This window comes from Anomalospiza imberbis, chromosome 2 (genome assembly GCF_031753505.1).
Source record: "Anomalospiza imberbis isolate Cuckoo-Finch-1a 21T00152 chromosome 2, ASM3175350v1, whole genome shotgun sequence".
Taxonomy (NCBI): Eukaryota; Metazoa; Chordata; class Aves; order Passeriformes; family Viduidae; genus Anomalospiza; species Anomalospiza imberbis.
The window spans coordinates 79,001,121-79,021,224 of record NC_089682.1 but is presented as its reverse complement, the minus strand read 5'-3'; the positions used below and the strand labels follow the sequence as shown (position 1 = coordinate 79,021,224).

The 20,104-nt window shown below is 47.4% G+C and overlaps 1 protein-coding gene across 1 annotated transcript in view; it reads right to left on the bottom strand.

Annotated features, from left to right (window-relative positions):
* CASQ2 (calsequestrin 2) overlaps window positions 1–19,610 on the bottom strand; it is a 34,910-nt gene extending 15,300 nt beyond the window's left edge. Inside the window, exons 1-4 of the mRNA XM_068181973.1 lie at window positions 18,568–19,610; window positions 4,415–4,499; window positions 2,899–2,999; window positions 638–749 (exon numbers count right to left, since the gene is read on the bottom strand). Coding sequence (XP_068038074.1) covers window positions 638–749; window positions 2,899–2,999; window positions 4,415–4,499; window positions 18,568–18,801 — 532 coding nt within the window. The 5' untranslated portion in view covers window positions 18,802–19,610. The remainder of the gene's footprint in view (window positions 1–637; window positions 750–2,898; window positions 3,000–4,414; window positions 4,500–18,567) is intronic.
* Between the last annotated feature and the right edge of the window lie 494 nt (window positions 19,611–20,104).

Genomic DNA, 20,104 nt, shown 5'->3' with positions numbered 1-20,104 from the left:
GGCTGGCAGATGAGACTGCAGGGCTTGACAGGGAGATTCTCACGTGAGGATTTTTCTAGGCTTGTGAAAGTTGGGTTTGCCCAGAATGGCCCTGAGCTGCACATCCCGCAGGGCATGGGATCAGCCTCTACCCAGTCTTGGGGCTCAGCAAGGAGGAACAGGTCAGTGCCTCTGCCAGGCTGCCCCCAAGGGCCCTGCTTACTGCTGCTGTGCGTTTGCCACGGTATAGTATTTAATGTGTGTCCCCCTTTCTTTTCCCTTCCCTCCTTCCTTCTTTGATCCTTTGGACTCATTGCTCACAAGAAGGGGTATTTTGCTGTTTTTAGTTGCTCTCTCAGTGCAACTGTAACCTCAGCTGATTTTTGGGTGAGGTAAACTCACTTTACTGCAGGAGCCGCTGGATTATGGTCCTTTTCTCTTGTCAGCAGATACCTTGCAGAAGGTGTTGGTGTAGGACTGGGCTCATGCATTAGACCAGCAGAAATTTGCCTGCAAATGCACTCATCCTCCAGCAGTTTTCACTGTCACAGGCTGCCATATACCACACAACCCTTAATGTTCATACAGAACAACCAGTGCCCATCCCCTAGAGCTCCCAGGCAGGCTCCAAGGCCCATGAGGAACACGTTTATCTTACGTTCTGAGTCTTCTCCCTTGAAGTAGCCGATGAGTTTGATTTCGTCGTCGATCTGGTCGAAGGCCTGAAGCTCCAGCTTGCTGTTTATGACCTCCACGGGGTCTTCTAGCAACTGCCATGACAAATGCATGTGGTAACGCAGTGATTTGCAGCACCAACCTATGCCTGGTAGGGTGTGTCACAAGCAGCCTAAGCAGGGAGAAAGAGGTCACCCAATTTCTCTGCTGTTGGAAACCCTGCTTAGTGCTCTCTGCCTTAATGTGAGGAGCTGAGAGAAGCGGGTCACCTTCAAGGGAGATGTTCACTGCAGAGGTGGAAGCATCGAGAGGGAGGCTGATAGAGGACTGGGTAACCCAAATGAATGCTGAGGGACCTACTTTGATGAGGGATAAGGAGTAGCAGTTGCAGCTGGCTTTAAGGAGGCCAAGTTGAAAGGAGCTGGTATGATCATTGTGAACATCTGTGAATGATACCTGTGTATCTAAATCTATATTTTTTTTTCAAGTGTCATTTGCTGGAAGAGGTCATTGCAAAGACCAGCATAGAGAGTAGCCAAACAGTGGTTTGGAGCAGTAGAAAGTCCGGATGTGAATTTTCCTGGGTGGTCCTCCTCCTGTGCAAAGTAGTTTAAACCTATTCTTTGGTCCTGCACACATCACAATGTTAATGAGGAAGTTGCAAGACCTGTCTGGCACTTTAGACGGTCATTGATCCAAACTTTGTTTCTTTTTTCTGAACTAGTCACTGCTGGTGAAAAGGTTCAGTCTGATTATTTTGCCCAGCAATAGTGGTATAAATCAAGTGTGTTTTCACTAGAAGAAAAAAAAACAGGCAAGCCACTGCCTACAGAGGAGTAGAGAACCTCAGGGTTTCTTTTACTTTTCAGATGAGGCTGCCAAGGCACCACAGATATGTCGGGTTTTATTTTCTTGCTTTGCCAGGTATTTTCTTTTCTGAGTGGAAAACACAAAATCGGAAATCCTTGCTCTCTTTCTTTTTTCACAGTACATGATTTTTCAGTGACACACTGCATGGCATAGCAGGCAAAATCTCATTTAGTGCCTTACAGCATCCCTGAGAGTGATGCTCCGGTGTGAGGCTGTGCCTTTGCTGTGCCCGCAGCAGCATGTACAATTTCCTGCTGCCATAGTGGCCTGAGCCATGGGAACCTGGGATCCCACTGCTGCAGGGTCATGGCAAAGCTCTGGCCTGCCTGTGGCCCTTATAGGTAAGGCCCATAAGTCCCTGAAGCCACTTGCATGTGTTTTGGTCACAATACCCGGTGCACACAGCCACAGACATTGTCATGGGAGAGCTGAAGTCCTAGGGATCTGTTTTAATTCCCCGGCCATGCCTCTCCTCACCAGCAGTCCTGAACCACAGGTGACCATGTAGGCAACCTGTCACCCTGGGAAACAAACCCTGCCAGCTCTGCTGATCACCTTACCTCCCTTATCTGCATTATTGCATGGCCACTTACAAAGAAAGCCTCACTTAAAAGGAAAGTCAAGCCACTCCAAAATGTCTTCATTTAAAAAGCAAAGACCATGGGTTTTGTTGCCTCTCCTAGGAATAAAACGTAAATAAAGAGAAGTGCAACACGTACATGTGGGATTCAGCCTCACCTTTGCATTTAGGCACAAAGGTGAGTACATCATTGTGCCCATGCACAAAATGACCCTGGACTGTTTAGTTCTAGGAACCTGATCTCTCACTCGTGGCAGTGCAATTTGGCAAGTTCACTGAAGAGTTGCTATGTTGCTTGTGTCTAGAGATGGGCAAATATTTTGCAACATAAGCCTTTTTCAATGCACTGAGCTCTTTTTAGTTGCTCTATGAGAACCCTACTTCTTGGATATTCGTTTTTTTGAAAATAGCTCTTTTCTAAAAAAAAAAAAAAAGAAAGAAAAAGCATGAAAGATTATGCAAATGACGAAGTGTTTTCACACAAGATTGCTAACTGAGGTGGGTGAACAGCAGTCAGTTATAAGGATTGTAGCTGATTTCCATTCAAATACTCTATATAGGAAAGAGGGGAGGTTGTCTGTAAGATATAAAGTATTTAGTGGTATATAAGGGTACCACCTTTCCTGGGAACTCATGGTCAGACAGGTATTGGGGAAGATGCCAAATGCCATCTCTACCAGTGAATAGCAAACAGGGATGAAATTTCAAAGGTACACTTGTTTTTTTAGCAAACTAAGTATTTGCAGGGTCTTCTCTGAGAGGTTTTATCTAGCCCTGAGCTTATCTGTTCTTACATCCAAGAGGAATTCCACCAAGACATCTGCAGACAGTTCCCCATCAAATTCAACCAACCGCTCGTCCTTAAAGACATAGAGACTTCCCTCTTCAAGCAAGCCTGAAAGAAGAAGAGAGGAAACAGTAAGTGGTTAACATGTTGTTAAAAACATGTTTAGTGCAGAGTGTCTTGCTTGTTATCCCAGCAATTCCTCCTGGAAAAATGCAATTGCCAGTTTGCTGTGTTGGTCTAGTTAGAAACAACCTGAGTAATGACACAGGGCCCAGACTTCAGCCAGAACTGGTGCTAATTTCTTCCCAAATGTTAAACTTTTCATTCAGGTCACAGTTTGGTCTCAGCTGGAAAAATTCTGCACCAGAAACTTGTTTTAGCTTGGCTGTCTATCTTGCAGTAAATACTGGGCTCTAACTGGCAGCTCAGATTTTAACAACCTGTCACTATATGGAAATTGGATTTTGATTCGGGTTATGCTCACTGTCCAGAGAAGGCTGAACTATGTGAGCGCAGCCAGTGACCTGAAAGTGAGCTTCAAACTGTCTGAGGTTTAGCTGGCCTTGGCAAAAGGGTTAGAAACCAATGACAGGGATACCACAGTCCGCAGGGTGACAGATTTCAATGCTCTGTCACTGGACTGAGGACTGAGTGCCACAGAACCTTGTTGGAGGCTCCAAAATCAACAGCATTGGTCTCCTGCAATGCAGGATGGCAGGGTACCACTGGCCAAGGAGGTTGGTAGTTTGTTCCTTCTTGGAGAGGCAGAAGCTCTTGTCTTTAGTTTAGCTCCCATTAGCACTCACAGCCTCCAATTTAGGAAAGAAAATTACAGTCCAGTATGCTTCAACCTTAGGTTTAGTGGTATATTTGTGTACTGTTGTATTAATGTGACACAGTATTTCTGTATTGCTTTGTGGGCTAAAATATGAAGGGAGCTTCCCCGGGAAGGCAGCTGTGTCCAGGGGTGGGCAATGCATCACCCTTCCACCTTTAGAGCAGATTTCCTCTTTCAGTCTGGGGAACAAGCCAGAGTGATTGGCACCTGACTGCCAAACCACTGCAAGGCTGCGGCTGCCCCAGCTGTTGACAGGGGTCACTGGGTCATGGAGCTGATGACGTTTGGGGGGCTAAGTGTTTTCCCCCTATGTTCTGATTCTGCATTGCTGTGTCGGTCCTGTCTCTGTGTAGGAAGAGCAGGAAATTACTGCATGGCACCTATTTACTATTTCTGCACAGAAAGCTGTGAACTTACACCCTGTCATCATTACAGCATGAATTGACTTTCACTTGGTTTGGTGTGGTTTGGTTTGTCTGGAAGGGTCTTGGCTTGTCTCTCTCATCCTCACCCCCGCCCCTGATCCTGCCCCTCTTGGGATGGGCAGGTGGTCAGTGTGCAAGTGCCACCATCATCCTCCCCATCCTGGTAACAAGGATTTGGCTGTCCTCTATGGGACTCCCATAGGCACATCACTCCCAGAGTCTCTCCAAACTATTCCAGAGATGTCAGACCTGGGACTCACCTAACTTTTTGGCAAGCTTGGCATCCTTCTTGGAGTCCACCATCCCAAAGCCAATGCTCCTGGGCTCCAGGACCTGAGCTGCCAGCTGTGGGAGGAAGCAGAGAGCCCAACATAGTAGTGTTAACACCACAGGGTAGCTAAAGGGCATCATGCCCTGCTAGCACGACATGACAGACACAAGTGACCCATATTCTGCTGTTGAACAGCACCAGTGGGTGGGATGTGTCACATGCTGCCTCTCTGCTGAGATAACCCAGAGGTCACAAGGGTTGGGTTTCTTCCCATTGTGTTGCAGCAGGGAGTTTGCTGGCACTACTGTGTGCTGTTTGACAGTGGCCTCAGGAGAGGTCTCCTGAATGAACTGGGAACACCAAAGCAGGGTGGTGGCTGGAAGGAAGTCCTGTGCCACCAACACAGGTGGCCTTTCCTCTGTGGTGCCTTGGTGGCCTCCTGCAGGGTGTGTGATGTGGGCACCATGGACATTTTAACTCTGGAAGTGCATGGTGCCAGGCAGCAGTGTGTGCAGGACTCTGCAGCATCATGTTTTCTTCATGCATGTGGTGGGGTGGCCAAAGCAGGCTCCTTTTCCTATGAAGTGCTTGAAGTCATGCCTCCTTCAGTAAGCCCCCAGATCCTGGTCCCCTGTTTTTACTAAAGAAATGCATCTAAGCCCAGCCATTCTCATGTTCACCTTCTCACAGCTTTGCAAAACCGCTGCACCCTGTTCCCACTATCTTTGATGAAGGGGCCTCTTGAAGATATCAAGTTCCTGCCTGTTTTGTGAAAATAGATATGTGAGGAAAGGAGAGACACTCTGCAAGGGGCTGGTGGTGAGAGCGACCCCGGGTGAGACCCTGTGAATTCCAAATTGGCTCCCAGAGATGCACTGACCCTGGTAAATGGATCCAGTTATGCACTGGATGACTGACAGCCCCAGCACAAGCATACTAGAGACCCTAGAAGGTAGTAATGATGCTCTGAGAAGCAGCAAGCAGCTGTGAGAGCCTTCTCCTCCTCCCTCTCCCTTCCTGCTGCACAAATGCTTCTGATGCTGATGGTCTTCTTGCTGTTCCTCCTCCCAGCCCTGCCGGATGGCGGGGGATGATGGAGATGAGGGGTCAGGAGCCTCTGGGGCAGGAATGTCCCTATTAGGGCACAGCTGTCAGTGCTTGGCAACAGGAGGCTGGAGGGGGGCAAAAGAAAGCCATGGCCAGAGAGATGGTGGGTTGATTTATGAGGAAGCTCCCCCCCTGCCCCGGCTCATTTTGGCTCCCTTCCCCAGACTCAAAGCCAGTTTGAATGTCACCCAGCGGCGCTGCCACCGTGGCCACGTCGTCCCTTGGCTCCCCTGCTATAAATAGCTTCTGCCTGTGCCAGGCCTCTGTGAGAGTGAGCAGTGATTAGAGGCATTGGGGAGCAAAAGTGGTGGGGGCTGCCACCTCGTCTGTACAACGGGGTGTCATGGGGCCAGCCAGCTCCCTGTGCTGTCAGCCTGTCCCTGAAATTCTGGGGGATGGTGGCAGGCACCCTGGTGATCAGGGCTCAGGGACCTTGCTTGAGCAAACGGGAGAGATGGAGAATGTAGTTGTTTTCTCCCACCAATTACACATCTTCAGGGCTGTCCCGAAGCCCTCCAGGAGGAAAAAGACTCCACCGACCACCACAGCATTGCTGCAACCTTGATCCCCCTGAAGCCACCTGCCCTGTTGTCTTTAGGGGCAAATGCCACCATGGGAGGCAAAAGGGGTGCCTGTGTTACACAGGGTGTCAGTGCTCTTTCCCTGCTCTTTGCCAGTGCTTTGAAATGAAGATTCAGGGCTAGTGCTTACAGTGGACACTGCCTGAAAGGGGCAGAGCACTAGTTTGTGTTTGCACATCCATTGATTAGGCTGATAAAGCACTGGTGTGGGGTGGCCCAGGCCACCTTAGAGCACCCAAGAGCAGCTGGAGCCCCGTATTTGCAACGAGAGATGGACGCCTCTCGTGAGCTCTCTAGACATCTGCAAGTGAGTGGTGCTACGAGAAGAGATTTTCTGTTTCCCGCTATGGGGATCTGCCCTGACTGGACAAAAGGATGGAGCCTGTAGGATCATCAGCTTTCTGGGACATTGTCAGCACGTCCCTGCTTGTTGGTGGTTGTGCACACCAGCAAGAGGTTCCCAAGAATCACCACTTGAGGCTCTGGCTGCTCTGTGAACAGAGGAAAACACAGAATGGGCAAGGGAAGAAGACTTGTTCAGTCATGTCCAGTCCAGTCCATACTTGATTTAGTCACAGTTATGTCAGCCATGTGCCAGACACAGTCAGGGCAGTTTAAGCCCAATAGTTCTTGACTCCTGCACACAGGAGATGGTTAGGGTTTCTTGTGAGTGTTTGAAGATCAGAAATATGCAGAAAAGCTGCAACACCTGCTACAGACAAGTGGTTGGATGTGAGCAGGGATGTGTGCAAGAGAGGAGGCATTGAGCAGGAGTCGTGTATGTCAGCATGCAGCACACACAAGGTAGCTCTTCAGAGGGGTGTGGGTGCAGTTCTGTAGCTGTGAGCATGGAGGCTTGCTGGAAAAGAGTAAGAATGTCAAGAAAATGTGGGTGATGTGATGAAAGCCTCTTTGTGTGAGACTGTGGGAATGCTCAGTAGTCAAAAATGGTCTCAGTAATGCTGGAGGTGTTCCTGTTTGTGTGGCAGGGCTTGTGTGACTGTGTCTAGCAAGACTGTCTCCTGGAGGTGTATGTATGGTGGGTGTGAGTGTTTGGAAGTGTTCCTCTGACAAGGCTCATGCCCAGAGATGTGCAACAGTTTGGGCATATAGGAGAGTGCTTGTGTATGGTGTGTGAGTGTGGCTGAGGGGGCAGAGCTGGGAGCTCAGTGGGCAGCCTGCCTCCTCTGCAGGGACCTTCATGCCAGGGAGACAATGAGGAGAACAGTACAGCCTGAGCTTCTCTCCAGAGCAGGGTCTCACAGCAGGGAGGTCTTTGTGCAACATGAGACTTTCGGGAGCCCTTCCCACTGTGGCAGAGCCTGGAGGCGGGAGACTTTGCAGGGTGTTTATGGTGGCTTTTGCAAGTGCAAGCTATGCAGGGGCTGGGCATTGCTCCTAGCCTTGCTTTCTTTGCTTTTCACTGCAGCAGGTGAGTCTAACCCGTGCATAGGTGACAACACATTCCCACACCTATATTTGAACCCCAAAAGGCAGCAAAATATGGAGCATGCCAGAGGCACAGCAGTTTGGCTGATTTCCCCCTACTCATTACAGTATCAAGCATTTATATATCCCCTTACAGTATTTTCTGATTCCATAATGCTAGTGGGATTTGAATGCAGATAATGTTTCTAATCTTGACAATCCTCTTGGCTCAGGACCTTGGGACAGAGGCATCTGTAATCTAAGAGCACAGCCCCTCCTCCTCCTCCTGCTTTTAAATTCATATTGCTCGAAGTCTTGGCCAGCCAGAGCCCTTGCCTTTGTGTCAACCTCTATCTCTACAGCACGTAATTTAGCTTCAACAGCTGCACGGAGACATGGAGGGTAGAAACTGCCCTGGAAGAACTGGACATAACAGATCCTGCAGTCCCTGAGGTAGAGCAGGAGCTTTGGGCTGGCAGAGTTGGCTGAGAGCATGAGCAAAGAGCCCAGTAGGCTGTAAGTTCATGTCCCATGCACATTTTGCAGCCTTATCCTCATGTTCATGAAGTCTTTGCACTGCATACTTTCTACCCATAGAATCCCAAGCTGTGTCCTATGCAGCAGAGATGTGAGTTTGGCAGCACTACTCCTTTCTCCCATATCCCTCAGGTAATAACCACACTTGAGTTTGGGTGAGTGTGAGGGGGTGAATGGCCCTCTGGGATGTGTGGGAGGTCCAGCCCAAAGTGAAGCTTGAGTACTACCAAGTATGCAAGAATCCTCTCATCCTGGATGGTGTCAGCAGTCACAGGCACTCAGAATAATGGATATGGAAAGGCACAGCTCCCTGCCCAACATCTCACCTTTACTCCCACTGTACCTGAGCCTAGCTGTGATGCTGGGAAGTTTTGGGAGATTTAAGCAGTCCCACAGGGTCATTCTGAAATTCTAGGTTATACAGCAGCAGAAATGTCACTGTCTGCCTGACCATGCTCCTATTCCAGCTGCAGGCAGCACTGATTCTGCTAAACCTTGCACTTGTCAGTTTGGCTGCTAAATGGCAGACAAAAATCCCTCAGAGAGGGTTAAAATGGGAGTGGGAGGGGTGGCTGCTTCAGCATGGTCAGTTTTCATTGTGAAGTGACATTATGGCATTCTGGATTTTCTTCCCACTTCTCTAGCACCTGCCCAGAGCTCCCACAGACAGTAAGGCTCATCTTCCTCAGCTGCTCATGCTTGGGAGGACGGGCTGGGGGCATTTGGGTGTCTCTGAAAGCCATCATGAGTACACTTCTCTTAACCATGGGGAGCTTTCTGTTTTGCTATTTAGCAGCGGAGAAAGAACAAAACTCCAGCAATGCAGGGAGAAGAGCAACAGGAAACGATGAGAAAATGTCCTTCAAGGAATCTACACCCCTCTGCTGCTTCTCTCCTACTCTCTTTAATGCTGCAGTTGATGCTGATGGTCAGAACCTGGTTGATGAAATGATGATGATTTTATATCCCAAAATGTTAGGTTTTTATTTTCAGAAACAGCAGGAGGAAATGGCAAGTTTTTAGTGTATTCCCCCAGAAGTTTTGAATCCTTATGCAGGACTCCCACCTACACGCTATAGTTGGCTACTCTTTTTGAGAAATTGGGCAGTTTCTTTGAAAACAGAGGCCATTATTTCTCCTTCCTAATGCTGTGATGTCCCCACTAGCACCCCCTTACATACCACACTAGTAATATCTTAGGCTTTTCCATAGTTCAGGCTGTCCTGAAGCACTGTGGTGATCAAAGAGAAGGGCCAGAGCAGCTGCCAGTAGAAAAGTCACTTTGCTGGCAGCGGGGACTGAAGGAGAGTATGTTGGTCCCACCTTACTACACTTTTCCACCACCTGAGCTGCTTGGAGAAGCTGAACCTCCCCTCCTAGGGATCACTACTCCTTGGACTAAAAGGCAAGTCCCCAGATATGGAACACGTAAAGGTCACTCCCTCAGAGCTGGCTTTCACAGGTAATGCTTCAAAAATGCTGCCCTGGAGCTTTAATTGTTGTGCAGCCGCTCAGTGGGGTCAGACATACGGCAGCGTGCTCTCTGGCTGCCTCTCTAAAGGTTTCACATAGCTAGGGCTGTATTTTTATCTGCTCCTGGCATCCCTAATTTTAGCCAGCTGCAAGCCAAAGCACAGCCTCCCCAGCCGCGAGCTAACCGAGGCTGGTGCCCGTGCCACCGAGCACCCATGGGCACAGGGGCCACCTGCCACTGCTCCCAGCCGCTCCCTGCTGGCACGACATCGCAGATGTTTTGGCAACTCAGCTGTGCAACCTGCATGTCAAGGGCGAACGAGGACGTGTGTCTGTGTGTCTGTCTGTGTGTGTGTGTGTGCTGCCCCGGGCATCTGGGACTGGGCAGGGGCCACCCCGCTAAGCTGCCCTTCCCAAAACAGAGACTGACAGTGTAGTTTGGGGGCTGTCCTTGTCACAAGTGAGGCTGTTGCTCCCTGGTTCTCCTTCTGGCCTCAGAAAAGCTGATTTGAAATTGAAGGCTGGATGTTGCTGTGAAGCCCATGCAGGGCAGAAAGCTGGGTGCTTTTAGTGGGTGCTGGAGGAGGGAGGCATGCTTGGTATTAAGCCCGTTCACCTACACATGCCCATGTCATTCCTATACCTCTGGCTCTCAGGAACAAGTCAGATTTCTCCAGTTTCTGACCCAAGTGAGTGTAAGCCAGCACCTCTGAAATCCCAGAGAGTCCAGGATGCTGCGGGCAAGAGCTGGGAGCTCCCATCCCGCATACACAGGAAGGATCAGCGAGGCAGAGCCCTGGGGGATCAGAGTGGTCCTTGAGACAAGAAAGACCTTTTCCCCAAAGAGTGAGCAGAGAGAAATAAGAACTGAAGAAAGCTTTAAATATACACCCCCCTCCTTGCACTGGGTTCGAGGTGTCAGAGGTCTGCTAGCTGATGGCAGTGTCTCCTGCCAGGGCCGGACAGGGTTCCCAGAAAAAGAACATATCATGTACAGCAGATGGCCTTCATCGGAGCTGTGTCAAAGAGCACACAGGAATGAGCACCATCAGCACCGCTCGGGAGGGAGCGCTGACCCTCCGGGGTGCCGGGGAGGGGAGGAGCGACTGCCTGGGAATTGAGTTCTTGGTTGCTGCTCGCTCCATTTCCTTGGGCAAGTGTTTTTTTTTTTTTGGTTTTTTTTTTTCCTCATGTATGTAGGTAAATCCCAATGTGCAAAGGGAAAAAAAAAAGGAAAGGAGAACTTGGACCTTGCTAAGTTCTTGCAGTTCTTTCCTAGGCCATGGATTTCATGCCTGATTGCCTGTTATTTAGGGACAGAGGCTGCAAAAGGATATCTTTGGTCATCAGACTCAGAATCATGTCATTCAGTCTCTGTCACACAACAGTCAGTGTCCATTTAAAACTCATTGGACTTTTCTTCCCTTCCTCCTCTGGTGATTAGGGGCTTTGTAGTTCCAGACTTGTTTTATTCATAGCCCATTTGTCCTTAGGCTTGCGCTGAAATAGCTCTTCTCCCTCCCAGGTGTTTAAAAAGAATTATCATATCCCCTTTCCATTCTTCCTACAAATTAAGTTCAGGAGTCATGGGCTTTGATTAGTTTGGTTTTAGATGAAGGGCACTGGCAGACCAGGCTCTGGAGTAAGGTCAGGGTGGGCGAGCATGGCATGGCCACCCCTACCCAGTCTGCCTCACTGAGCAACAGCTGCCCCAGCCTGTGGTCAGCTCCTGCAAAATGTCAGGGTCCAGGGCAGGGAACTTGAAATGCTAACTACTAACACCACACATGCCCTCTGAGTAGGTGAGTGTGAGCTCAAGCTAGCCCTTCTTGGGCCCCTCACTCAGGATAAGGCCAAGAAAAAATTCTCCATTGTGAGCCTGGTGAGACAATGGAACATGGATGCCCCATCCCTGGAAGTGTTCAAGGCCAGGCTGGAGGGGCCTCTGAGCAACATGGTGTGATGATCCACCCTGAAGAGGAAGTCACACCTCATTTAGTGGAATGTGTCCCTGCCTATGGCAGGAGAGTTGGGACTAATCTCTAAAATCCATTCAAATCCAAACCAGTTTGCATTTGTATGAAAGGCATTTCATGATACAAAAGTGAGACCCTGCCTCCTGAGAACCAGACCAGCACAAAGACACTGGGAATTCTTGCTAGCACTTTTAGGGGAACCTGATTAGCATGGCAGGATGGCAAGACCAAGGAGGATGGACTTTGCCACATTTTTCTTCAATTGCATTTCTGAAGGGAGGAGTGGCTCTGAAATTTGAGTCTCCATGCAGCTCAAGGTCTTGCATAGAAATGGCCTCAAATTGCACCAGGGGAAGTTTAGATTGGATATTAGGGAAAATTCCTTCATTGAAAGGGTGGTCAAGCCCTGGGACGGCTGCTCTGGAAAGTGGTGGAGTCACCATGCCTGGAAGTATTTAGAAGTCATGTAGATGTGGCACTCAGAGATATGGTTTAGTGGTGGGCTGTGCTGGGTTAAGGGTTGGACTTGATGATCTTAGAGGTGTTTTCCAATCTAAATATTCCATGATTCTATCACATCTACAGAAGTTGTCTGCAACAGCTGGACTGTGATAAGAGCTCTACACTTCAAGGCCAAGAAAGGCCACAAAACCTGAGCAGACTTGGCCTTATACTCTGCCAGCAAAGCAACCCAAGCTCACAAGGGTCTGCCATGTCTCCAGAAGACATTTGCATTCTTTAGATCCTGGGATTACAGCTGATTTCTGCTCGTGTCAGTGTCAGAAGAACTCAGGTTGGTACAATCCCCTCCCCAGTCATAATTTAGCAGATGAGAAATGTACCTTTCAAAGCACAGTTATGGCTGTGAAAGTGCAGTCTTAGGAGAGATGCTACTCATGCAGTCAGTCCTAAGTCACTACTTGGAACTGACAGAAGGACTTCAAAGAAAGAAGCATTTCAATAATAGGTAATTCAGCCTTGGAAATTATTTTGGCCACACTTACACAGAAAGATCAAGGCACACAGTTGTATCTAGATGTCAATGTGCTCATCTGTGAAACAGGGAGCTTTCTGTAACCTGTTTTTGTGACTGGCATGTCAGTGAGTCAAATCCCCCTGGGTGCTACTGCTAAAAATCAGTACTCTGCTGGCTGTTGATGAGTTGAGACCTACTTACATGGCCTCAAAGGGGAAGTAATCAATGCACACTTTTCCCTTTTCTTTTCCTTCCTCCCTTCCTTATTTTTACATTAACTTAGCTGTAGTGGAAGCACTTCTTTTGTAGACATAGATGTCAAAACACCTCTTTTATTAGAGGCTCTTGCACTGTAAACTTCTGCACATACCTATCCAGCCAGATGTTCCTCATCTCTCACCTTGAGGGCTTGTTCTGTAGGGATCCAGAGAACTGAGAATTTCTGTGACACTCATTGAACATGTCTTGCATATCCATATTTATACTCATACCTCGACATTAAATTATGTTGAAACACTGTCCCATAAAACATGGCCATTTTCAAAGAAAATGTCTGAAATCTGAGATTGAGAAACGAACAGAAAAGGGTGCTTAAAGAAAGGGCTTGGGCTTATATTTCTATTTTTACTGATATTTTATATCTTTTTAAGATTTTATGTTTATATGCTTAGAGATGAGGATAAAGTAGAATCTCATCTCCTCGTTATGGATTTTTGGGATAAAGTATACAGACCTAAACTGGTAAAACTTTATTCTGTGTTATATCAAATGCAGAGAGAGACTTTTTGGTATGTATTATATGGCTCTGAACTCCTATGGGACTATCTGCTCTCAAGAGAGTTCAAGACCATATGAGTGAAACTACCCCCAAACCAGCTGATCCTGTACTACTTTTTCCATCCTGACTTGGAAGCTGCAGTAGTTTCAGTACTTGGAAATAAATTAATTAGAAGGTAGAATTTACACACAGTTTAATCCTTGCCTCTTACTGGACTTGAAATCCCTCTTTCCCTTTCACACCCTGTTGGTGTGAAAGGGAAAGATACTGGCTGTCTTTCCATGTGTTACAGAATTGGCCAAATATGTTTAGGAGTTTCACTTTGTTCTGCCATTTATTGCTAGAGGCTGGACTGATCCTAGACCTCATCTGGAGAGGTGAGTACCACATCCCTCTTATCTTTCCTCTTATCAGACTGGTTTGTGCTAGGGCAGTTCTCCACGAACCTTCAGTCCAGGGGCATCTGTTGCATTGAAGGGACTAAAATATCTGGGCTTAATGAGCCTCTCTTTTTTAAGGATATTACACATGCACACAGATGGCAAGGGAAGAATGGCAGGGGAGCTGGGACTGAGGGAGTTTCAGCAGAAAGAGGATACCAGAGTGCATCACAGGCAGCCTGCTATGATAGTGAGAACCCCTCAGCTGCTGGAGAGAGCTTCTCAAGTGCAAAAGGAAAGCTCCTAAAACTAATGCTCATTTATTCTTGCTACATGATTCCTAGAAACAGGGGCTGGCCCACTGGAAGGCAAAACTCCCTATTTAGGACATTCAGAAATGAGAAGTGAGAAGGTCTTAGAAGTGATGGTAGGAGACAGGGTGAAATATGGTAGAAGAGATAGAGATGAGAAGAAAAGCACAACAGGTATTTCTCAGCTTCACTGCTTTGATCTTTTCCTCTCTTAACCCTTCTTCATTAAAGTCAAGACCATTTAGGACAAGTAGCTTTTTCTTTTACTTGTGTGTTAAACAATCATTGTGATTGCTTGGCTGTTTTGTCTTCTTCACTGTGCTCACCTCATGGAGCGTGCAGAGTTCTTGCAAACATCACCACAGGGTAGGAATGGCTACTGTTATCTCTGGGACTACTTGGATCAAACTCCCCATTGCCCTGTACGGAGGCTTTTCCCTACTCAAGGTGCAGGTGCTTTCCAGTAGCTAGTGGTGCAGAGTGGACTCATAGGAGAAAGGTACACAAAGGAAAGGAACCTGAGCTGTGAAACAGCCTGTGCTCATGATCTCTCTGCCCAGGGTTGTCTTAGAACAATCCTTCCCCAGTTCTTTTCCATCCTAGCCGGAAAGCAGTAGGCATCTCAAATCAGTCCTTTGGCTATTTTTCCTGACAGACCAACCTAACAGACCCCATCTTTCCAATCTGGACCTGAGGGGCTGGCACTGCCACCCCTGGAGTGGAGCTGTTGTCATGAACTAATGATGGTCCAAAGAAGCTGCTTTTGCTCCCAGAGGGGTTCAGTTGTCCCCGGAGCCTGTTGTCACCAGGTGGCACCCAGCAGTGTAGGTGGTAAGAGCTGTTAGGACTGCTTCATAATGCTCATCACCTTCATTCCCCTTCTAAACTGGAAAGTGACCCTGTGCTGCGTGGGGTTTGTTGATCCAGTACACCTGGATACATGGAGCTGAATTCCCCCTGTGCTGTGCCAAGTGCAATATCAGCTTGATGACATCATCCCTTTTCTGGTGACAGTGGGTGTACATCCTCAGCTTTCGACAGTGCCAGTCAGTCCTACATGCTTCTCTTCTTTCTTGGGAAGGACATTTTTCTTATCATATCACTTCTTGGTCTGCTGTACATAGTTATGGTTTAGTAAAGTCCTTAAATGAATGCTTAACTTTCTTATGTGCTATCATGTTGTCAGTTTGATTTCCTAAGTAAATGAGAGCCTTGTGATTCTCTTCTCTCTCCCCTGTCTATCAGCTGCCTTCCCTAATAAGCTTTCTACCTATTGGCCCTTCTAAACCAAATTTTCCGGGGTCAGTGATCTCAAACATAATGAAGCTATTGCAAGTTTTGTGAAGAGCAAAGACTTGGAAGGGAAAAGGCTGAAGTGCCCTGAAAGAAGGAAATGTTGCCATATGAGCTCAGCCTCCATGGAATTTCATTAAGGACCCAGTTAAGAGAGAGCCTTATGTGTTCTTCACTCCTGGGAGAGGACCGTGTCAGCTTGTTCCTGATGAGCTACATATTTCAAGGAAGCCATGGTGGATCTCTCTTGCTCTTTTCTTTGGTGTCTAAGGTAATTCTTCATGTCTTTGATCTTTGGAATTGTACATTTCTTATAAGGCACATGTGAGAGAAGCAGAAAGGGTGGACTATTGGACTTAAATTCTTTAAGCCCATGTGCCCACCCATGCATGTCCCTGATACAATCTGATGTAACAACCCTTAACCACCAGCTCAGACCTTTGCTTTGCTCCACACCTGCCTGTGTGTTGGATGGAGTCTCACTTTTATTCCTAAGGATGGAGACTGATGACATTATATGAAAGGGGGCTAAAGACACACTGTATTGCCAGGCTGTGAAAGCAGCATGTCTCAATGTGAAACAGCAGGAAAACTGTCAGTAAAGTCAGATGGAAAAACATGAGGTGCTCTAGAAAGGAGCATCTTATCACAGGCAGCACCCTGTTCTGGGAACCTCCCAAGACACCTGGCAGGGAATAGTGAGGGCTGGAGTATTTACCTCTTAGATACTTCATTTCAGGTGTAAAGGACCTTCAGCACTCAAAGTTCTGATCCCTCTACTGAAATTAGATATGTAAAACCTTCCTGAGTGAACTTTTCTCAGGTTTGGCTGGAAGGAGAGCCCTGTCACTGCTCCTGTGCCTACAGAGCAGCTCACTACTCTAAGACTTGCTCAAATTACAAGAGAGCTGGATTCAGCAGCTGACTGCTTCCAGGAATAATGATCCCAGGCAGTTCATCTCACAGGCAAATAGCTCCACATCTCAGTCAAGGAGCCACTGCAGACATTTCTTTCCTTCTCCCTGTGCTGGTGAACATGCAGTGAAGTCCAGCAGCTGAATGAGCTCTGACAGGGAAAATTAAGAGTGACCCCCAATGGTACAACATATTATGGCTTGAGCTGAGGGAGTTGAATGCTCTCACAAGAAGGAGCAGATTACAACCTGGTTTGCCCACTCCTTTCAGAGTCCTCCCATGGCTGAATTAGTACAGAAATTGGGAATGTAGCACCATGCTGGCCTATGTCCTCTGCAGAACATATCTTTTCTGTTGCATTCTGAGACCCTCTCCCCTTCTGATTCCCTCTGGGTGACAGAAGCAAAGAAGTGCTCAGTCTGCAGATTTCTCTTGTGCTTGGGCTGTCAGATTGCTACTGCTGCAGTTCCCAGTCCAGGGGAGGGACTGTTCTGAAACTGTGATACATGCACTGAATCAGCACTGCAAGTGCTTTGGAAATTTTGAGGTCAAAGCCACAAGTGCCAGTTGATGTGTGGCACCGTTAGCCGGAACCTGAGCACTAGGGGACTGGAGCACTACAATTATGTAAAGTCTGCTGCAGGTCTAACCCTCAGTCTCTTTCTCAAGGTCACATAAGAAGTCCATAGCAGAGAGCAATTGGAAACCAAATAAATCACCAGAATCCTAAGCTAATGTACTCATGGCTGAATCCAACCCTGAAAAATAAAAGCTTAAGGCCAGATTGTATTGCTGTCACACCCTTGATAGCATGGGTAATGGTGTCATGAGGACTCAAACTGATGGTGGACATCAGACCATAGAATCATGGAAACATGGAATGGCCTTGTTGGAAGGGATCTTAAAGATAATCTAGTTCAAAGCCATTGCCATGGACAGGGATACTTTCCACTATGCCAGGTTGCCCAGTATTCCATTCAATGTGGCCTTGAACATTTCCAGGGATGGGACATACTTCTGTCAGGTTTCTATAAATATGTACCTAGTAACTGTTTGACACCTATCAAGCACAAAATAGCTATCCTATTAAACGACAACGTCATTATACTACCAACACTACTAATTTCAGCTGGAGTTCAAGCATTGCTTTTTTCTTTGCCAAATGTTATTTGATCACTCACCTGCAGAAAGTAACCATTGCCTGACAGGTGAGTAAAATCTGGTTAGTTTTTGGATCTTTCTTCCTTTCTTCATTATACTACCAACACTACTAATTTCAGCTGGAGTTCAAGCATTGCTTTTTTCTTTGCCAAATGTTATTTGATCACTCACCTGCAGAAAGTAACCATTGCCTGACAGGTGAGTAAAATCTGGTTAGTTTTTGGATCTTTCTTCCTGGTAGTCATCAGGCTTGCTGAGGAGGTCAGCAGACCTTGAACTTGACACTGAACTTTTTTGGGTTCTATCCTCAACAAGCATATTTTCTTATTCACATTTCCTACACTCTCAGGAGTGCAATGCATTTTCCCTCTGGATCTGATAAATAAAGCTGAAGTGTTTCTTCTGCAATTCTGAATTCACTTTCTTTTCAAATATGTCTTTTAGTTAAGAGGGAATATTTGCAAGCTCCTGGTAAGAAACATGCACCTAACAATCGAGGCTTTCAGCTGTATGATTCCCTAGATTACAGCTAAAATACAAGAAAGAATGCTACAAATCTACACTGTCACTTTTACCATGATTTATTTTACTGAGGATTAATGAATCATTCGTTCACAAAAGAATTAACAACATTCTTTTTCCATCACAGAAGAGAATGATTGCATTAACAAGCAGCTATAGACTGATTCCAAACAGGCAACCAAGTGTCAGAAAAACAAAAAGGGATTTAATGCTGCACCAGCAGGGAGCTTTTGAGATGGGGAGCTAGGACACCCATTTGCTGCACAGCTTGATAAGGTTTCTTGGCTGACTGCTCCTAGTGGGATAAAAAATAGGACTCAATCCAGAATACAAGTGGGATACTGGCTTGCACAGAATGAGAAAGGATCAAAAAATTTCCAGCTATGGATTCAGGTGCTGAGATTTGGGAAAGCTGAGCTGAGTTCATGTTTCTGAGGTTCGCAAGGTTACTTGCTATTGCCTGAGCTTCTGACAGACAATCCAGAAAAGCTATTTCCCAGCAAACTGAGAAGAGCACAAAAGAGGCTTTTTCCTGGGCTTTGCAGAATTCAGGCAGGGGCTAACTGAAATCCAACTAAACAATCTTTTGGATGCCCATCCTCCCCTGAATGAGACCATTTGACTCTCCTGTCCTGTGGCTCCTCTCCATGACTCTGAGCAGTGCTGTGGTACTGACCCCGCCTGGGACATGCAGCGGCACTTACCTCCAGGACCATCTCTGTCATCTGGAACTGCTTCTGGGAGACCTTGTCAGAGCTCACAGGCTCATGGAAGAGCAGGCAGAGCATGTCATACTTCTTCAGTGCCTGCTTGTAATTCTTCTCGTTGAGGTCGATCACTCGGTCTTTTCCATCGTAAGTAGGGAAGTTCAGTCCCTCTTCTGCCTTGCAGCTGAAAAGCAGGTAAAAACCTGCCAGGATCCAGCAAATTGCCTTCATAGGGGCACCCTTGGAGTGCAGCAAAGGGTGGGTAAATGTCCCCCTCTTTCTTAATTTGAGAAGACAGGGAGATCAAAGACTCCAGGTGAAGTTTGAACTAAGTTTCTCTTAGTTTCTCTAAGATTCTCTCGTTACTTTCCTAGTGTTGAGTCTAAACACTACAAGACTGGTGGGGAGCAGCAAACTTTTTGCTGTCCTGTACTCACAACAAAGAGAGAGACAGACGGGAGAAACTGTCAGGCCAAGCCCTGGATACCTTACATAGCTGTGTCCAGCTCCCGTGTCATTAGGAACTCCATTTTTAGGAAGCAGTTGTTTCAGGCTAAAAATAAACCCTGCAATGAATAAAAAGGACAGATATGACACCATTGAGGGACTTGCTGGCACTCTGCATCATCTGAGAGAAGAGAGGGAGTGGGCAAGAGGGAGGGAGTGGGAGATGTCAGTCCTGGGAATATGCAGGCAAGGTCTGAGAAGGGGCAGACTTCACTTGCACAGGGAACCAAGGCACAGGCTGTCCTACTAGGAATTGACAAAAATAGAAGGTATTTACTGCAACTTATAATAAGGTTATCTCTCTTTATATCCCTTTGGGCATCACAGTGATTAAGCTTTTGATAACAGATCTCAGGTTAAACAGTTTCAGAGCCTCATCTGCACCACTAGAGGAAATGTCCTGTTTCCTCAGCAGCAAAGGAGGTGGACACTCCTGGGACTTCTTTCTCCTGCCTGGAGCACCATTTGGAGCTGCTAGCTGACATTTAAGGTGCTTTCTGAATCACATTCTCTGCTTGTGGGACAGCAGGAGAATTGCTGGCCCTTGGACCTGTAATCCAAAAGGAGAGGGCAGCTTATGTTGCAGCCTCCCATTTTCACAGCCGTTCCCATGCTGCATACATTGCTGGAGAGTGGTTAAACCTTATCGTGCTAAGGGGGCTGATGGTGGGAGGCATGTGCCCAAACCAGTGTCTTGGGGCAGGAGGCAGGGCTCTCCTTAAGAGGATGGTCAGATGGCACCATCACTGCCAGCCACCCTTTCTGGACCTGTCTGTTGGACTGGAGCGGGTTTTTCACACAACCCTCTTGCATTTCCCAGCAAGCTGTCCTGCATATTCCTCCTTCATGTCCCAGGGATGGTGGCCAGTTCCTTCTTCTGTGGGAGCCGAGCACCAGCTGCTGCTTTGCTGTATCACCTGCACAGCACTGCTGGGGGAGAGCAGTTCAGAGGCACAGCCCCTCAGCTCTTCCCCTCCTCTGACCACGGTGTCACCTCTGACCCATGACTGGCAGCAACAGGCAGGTG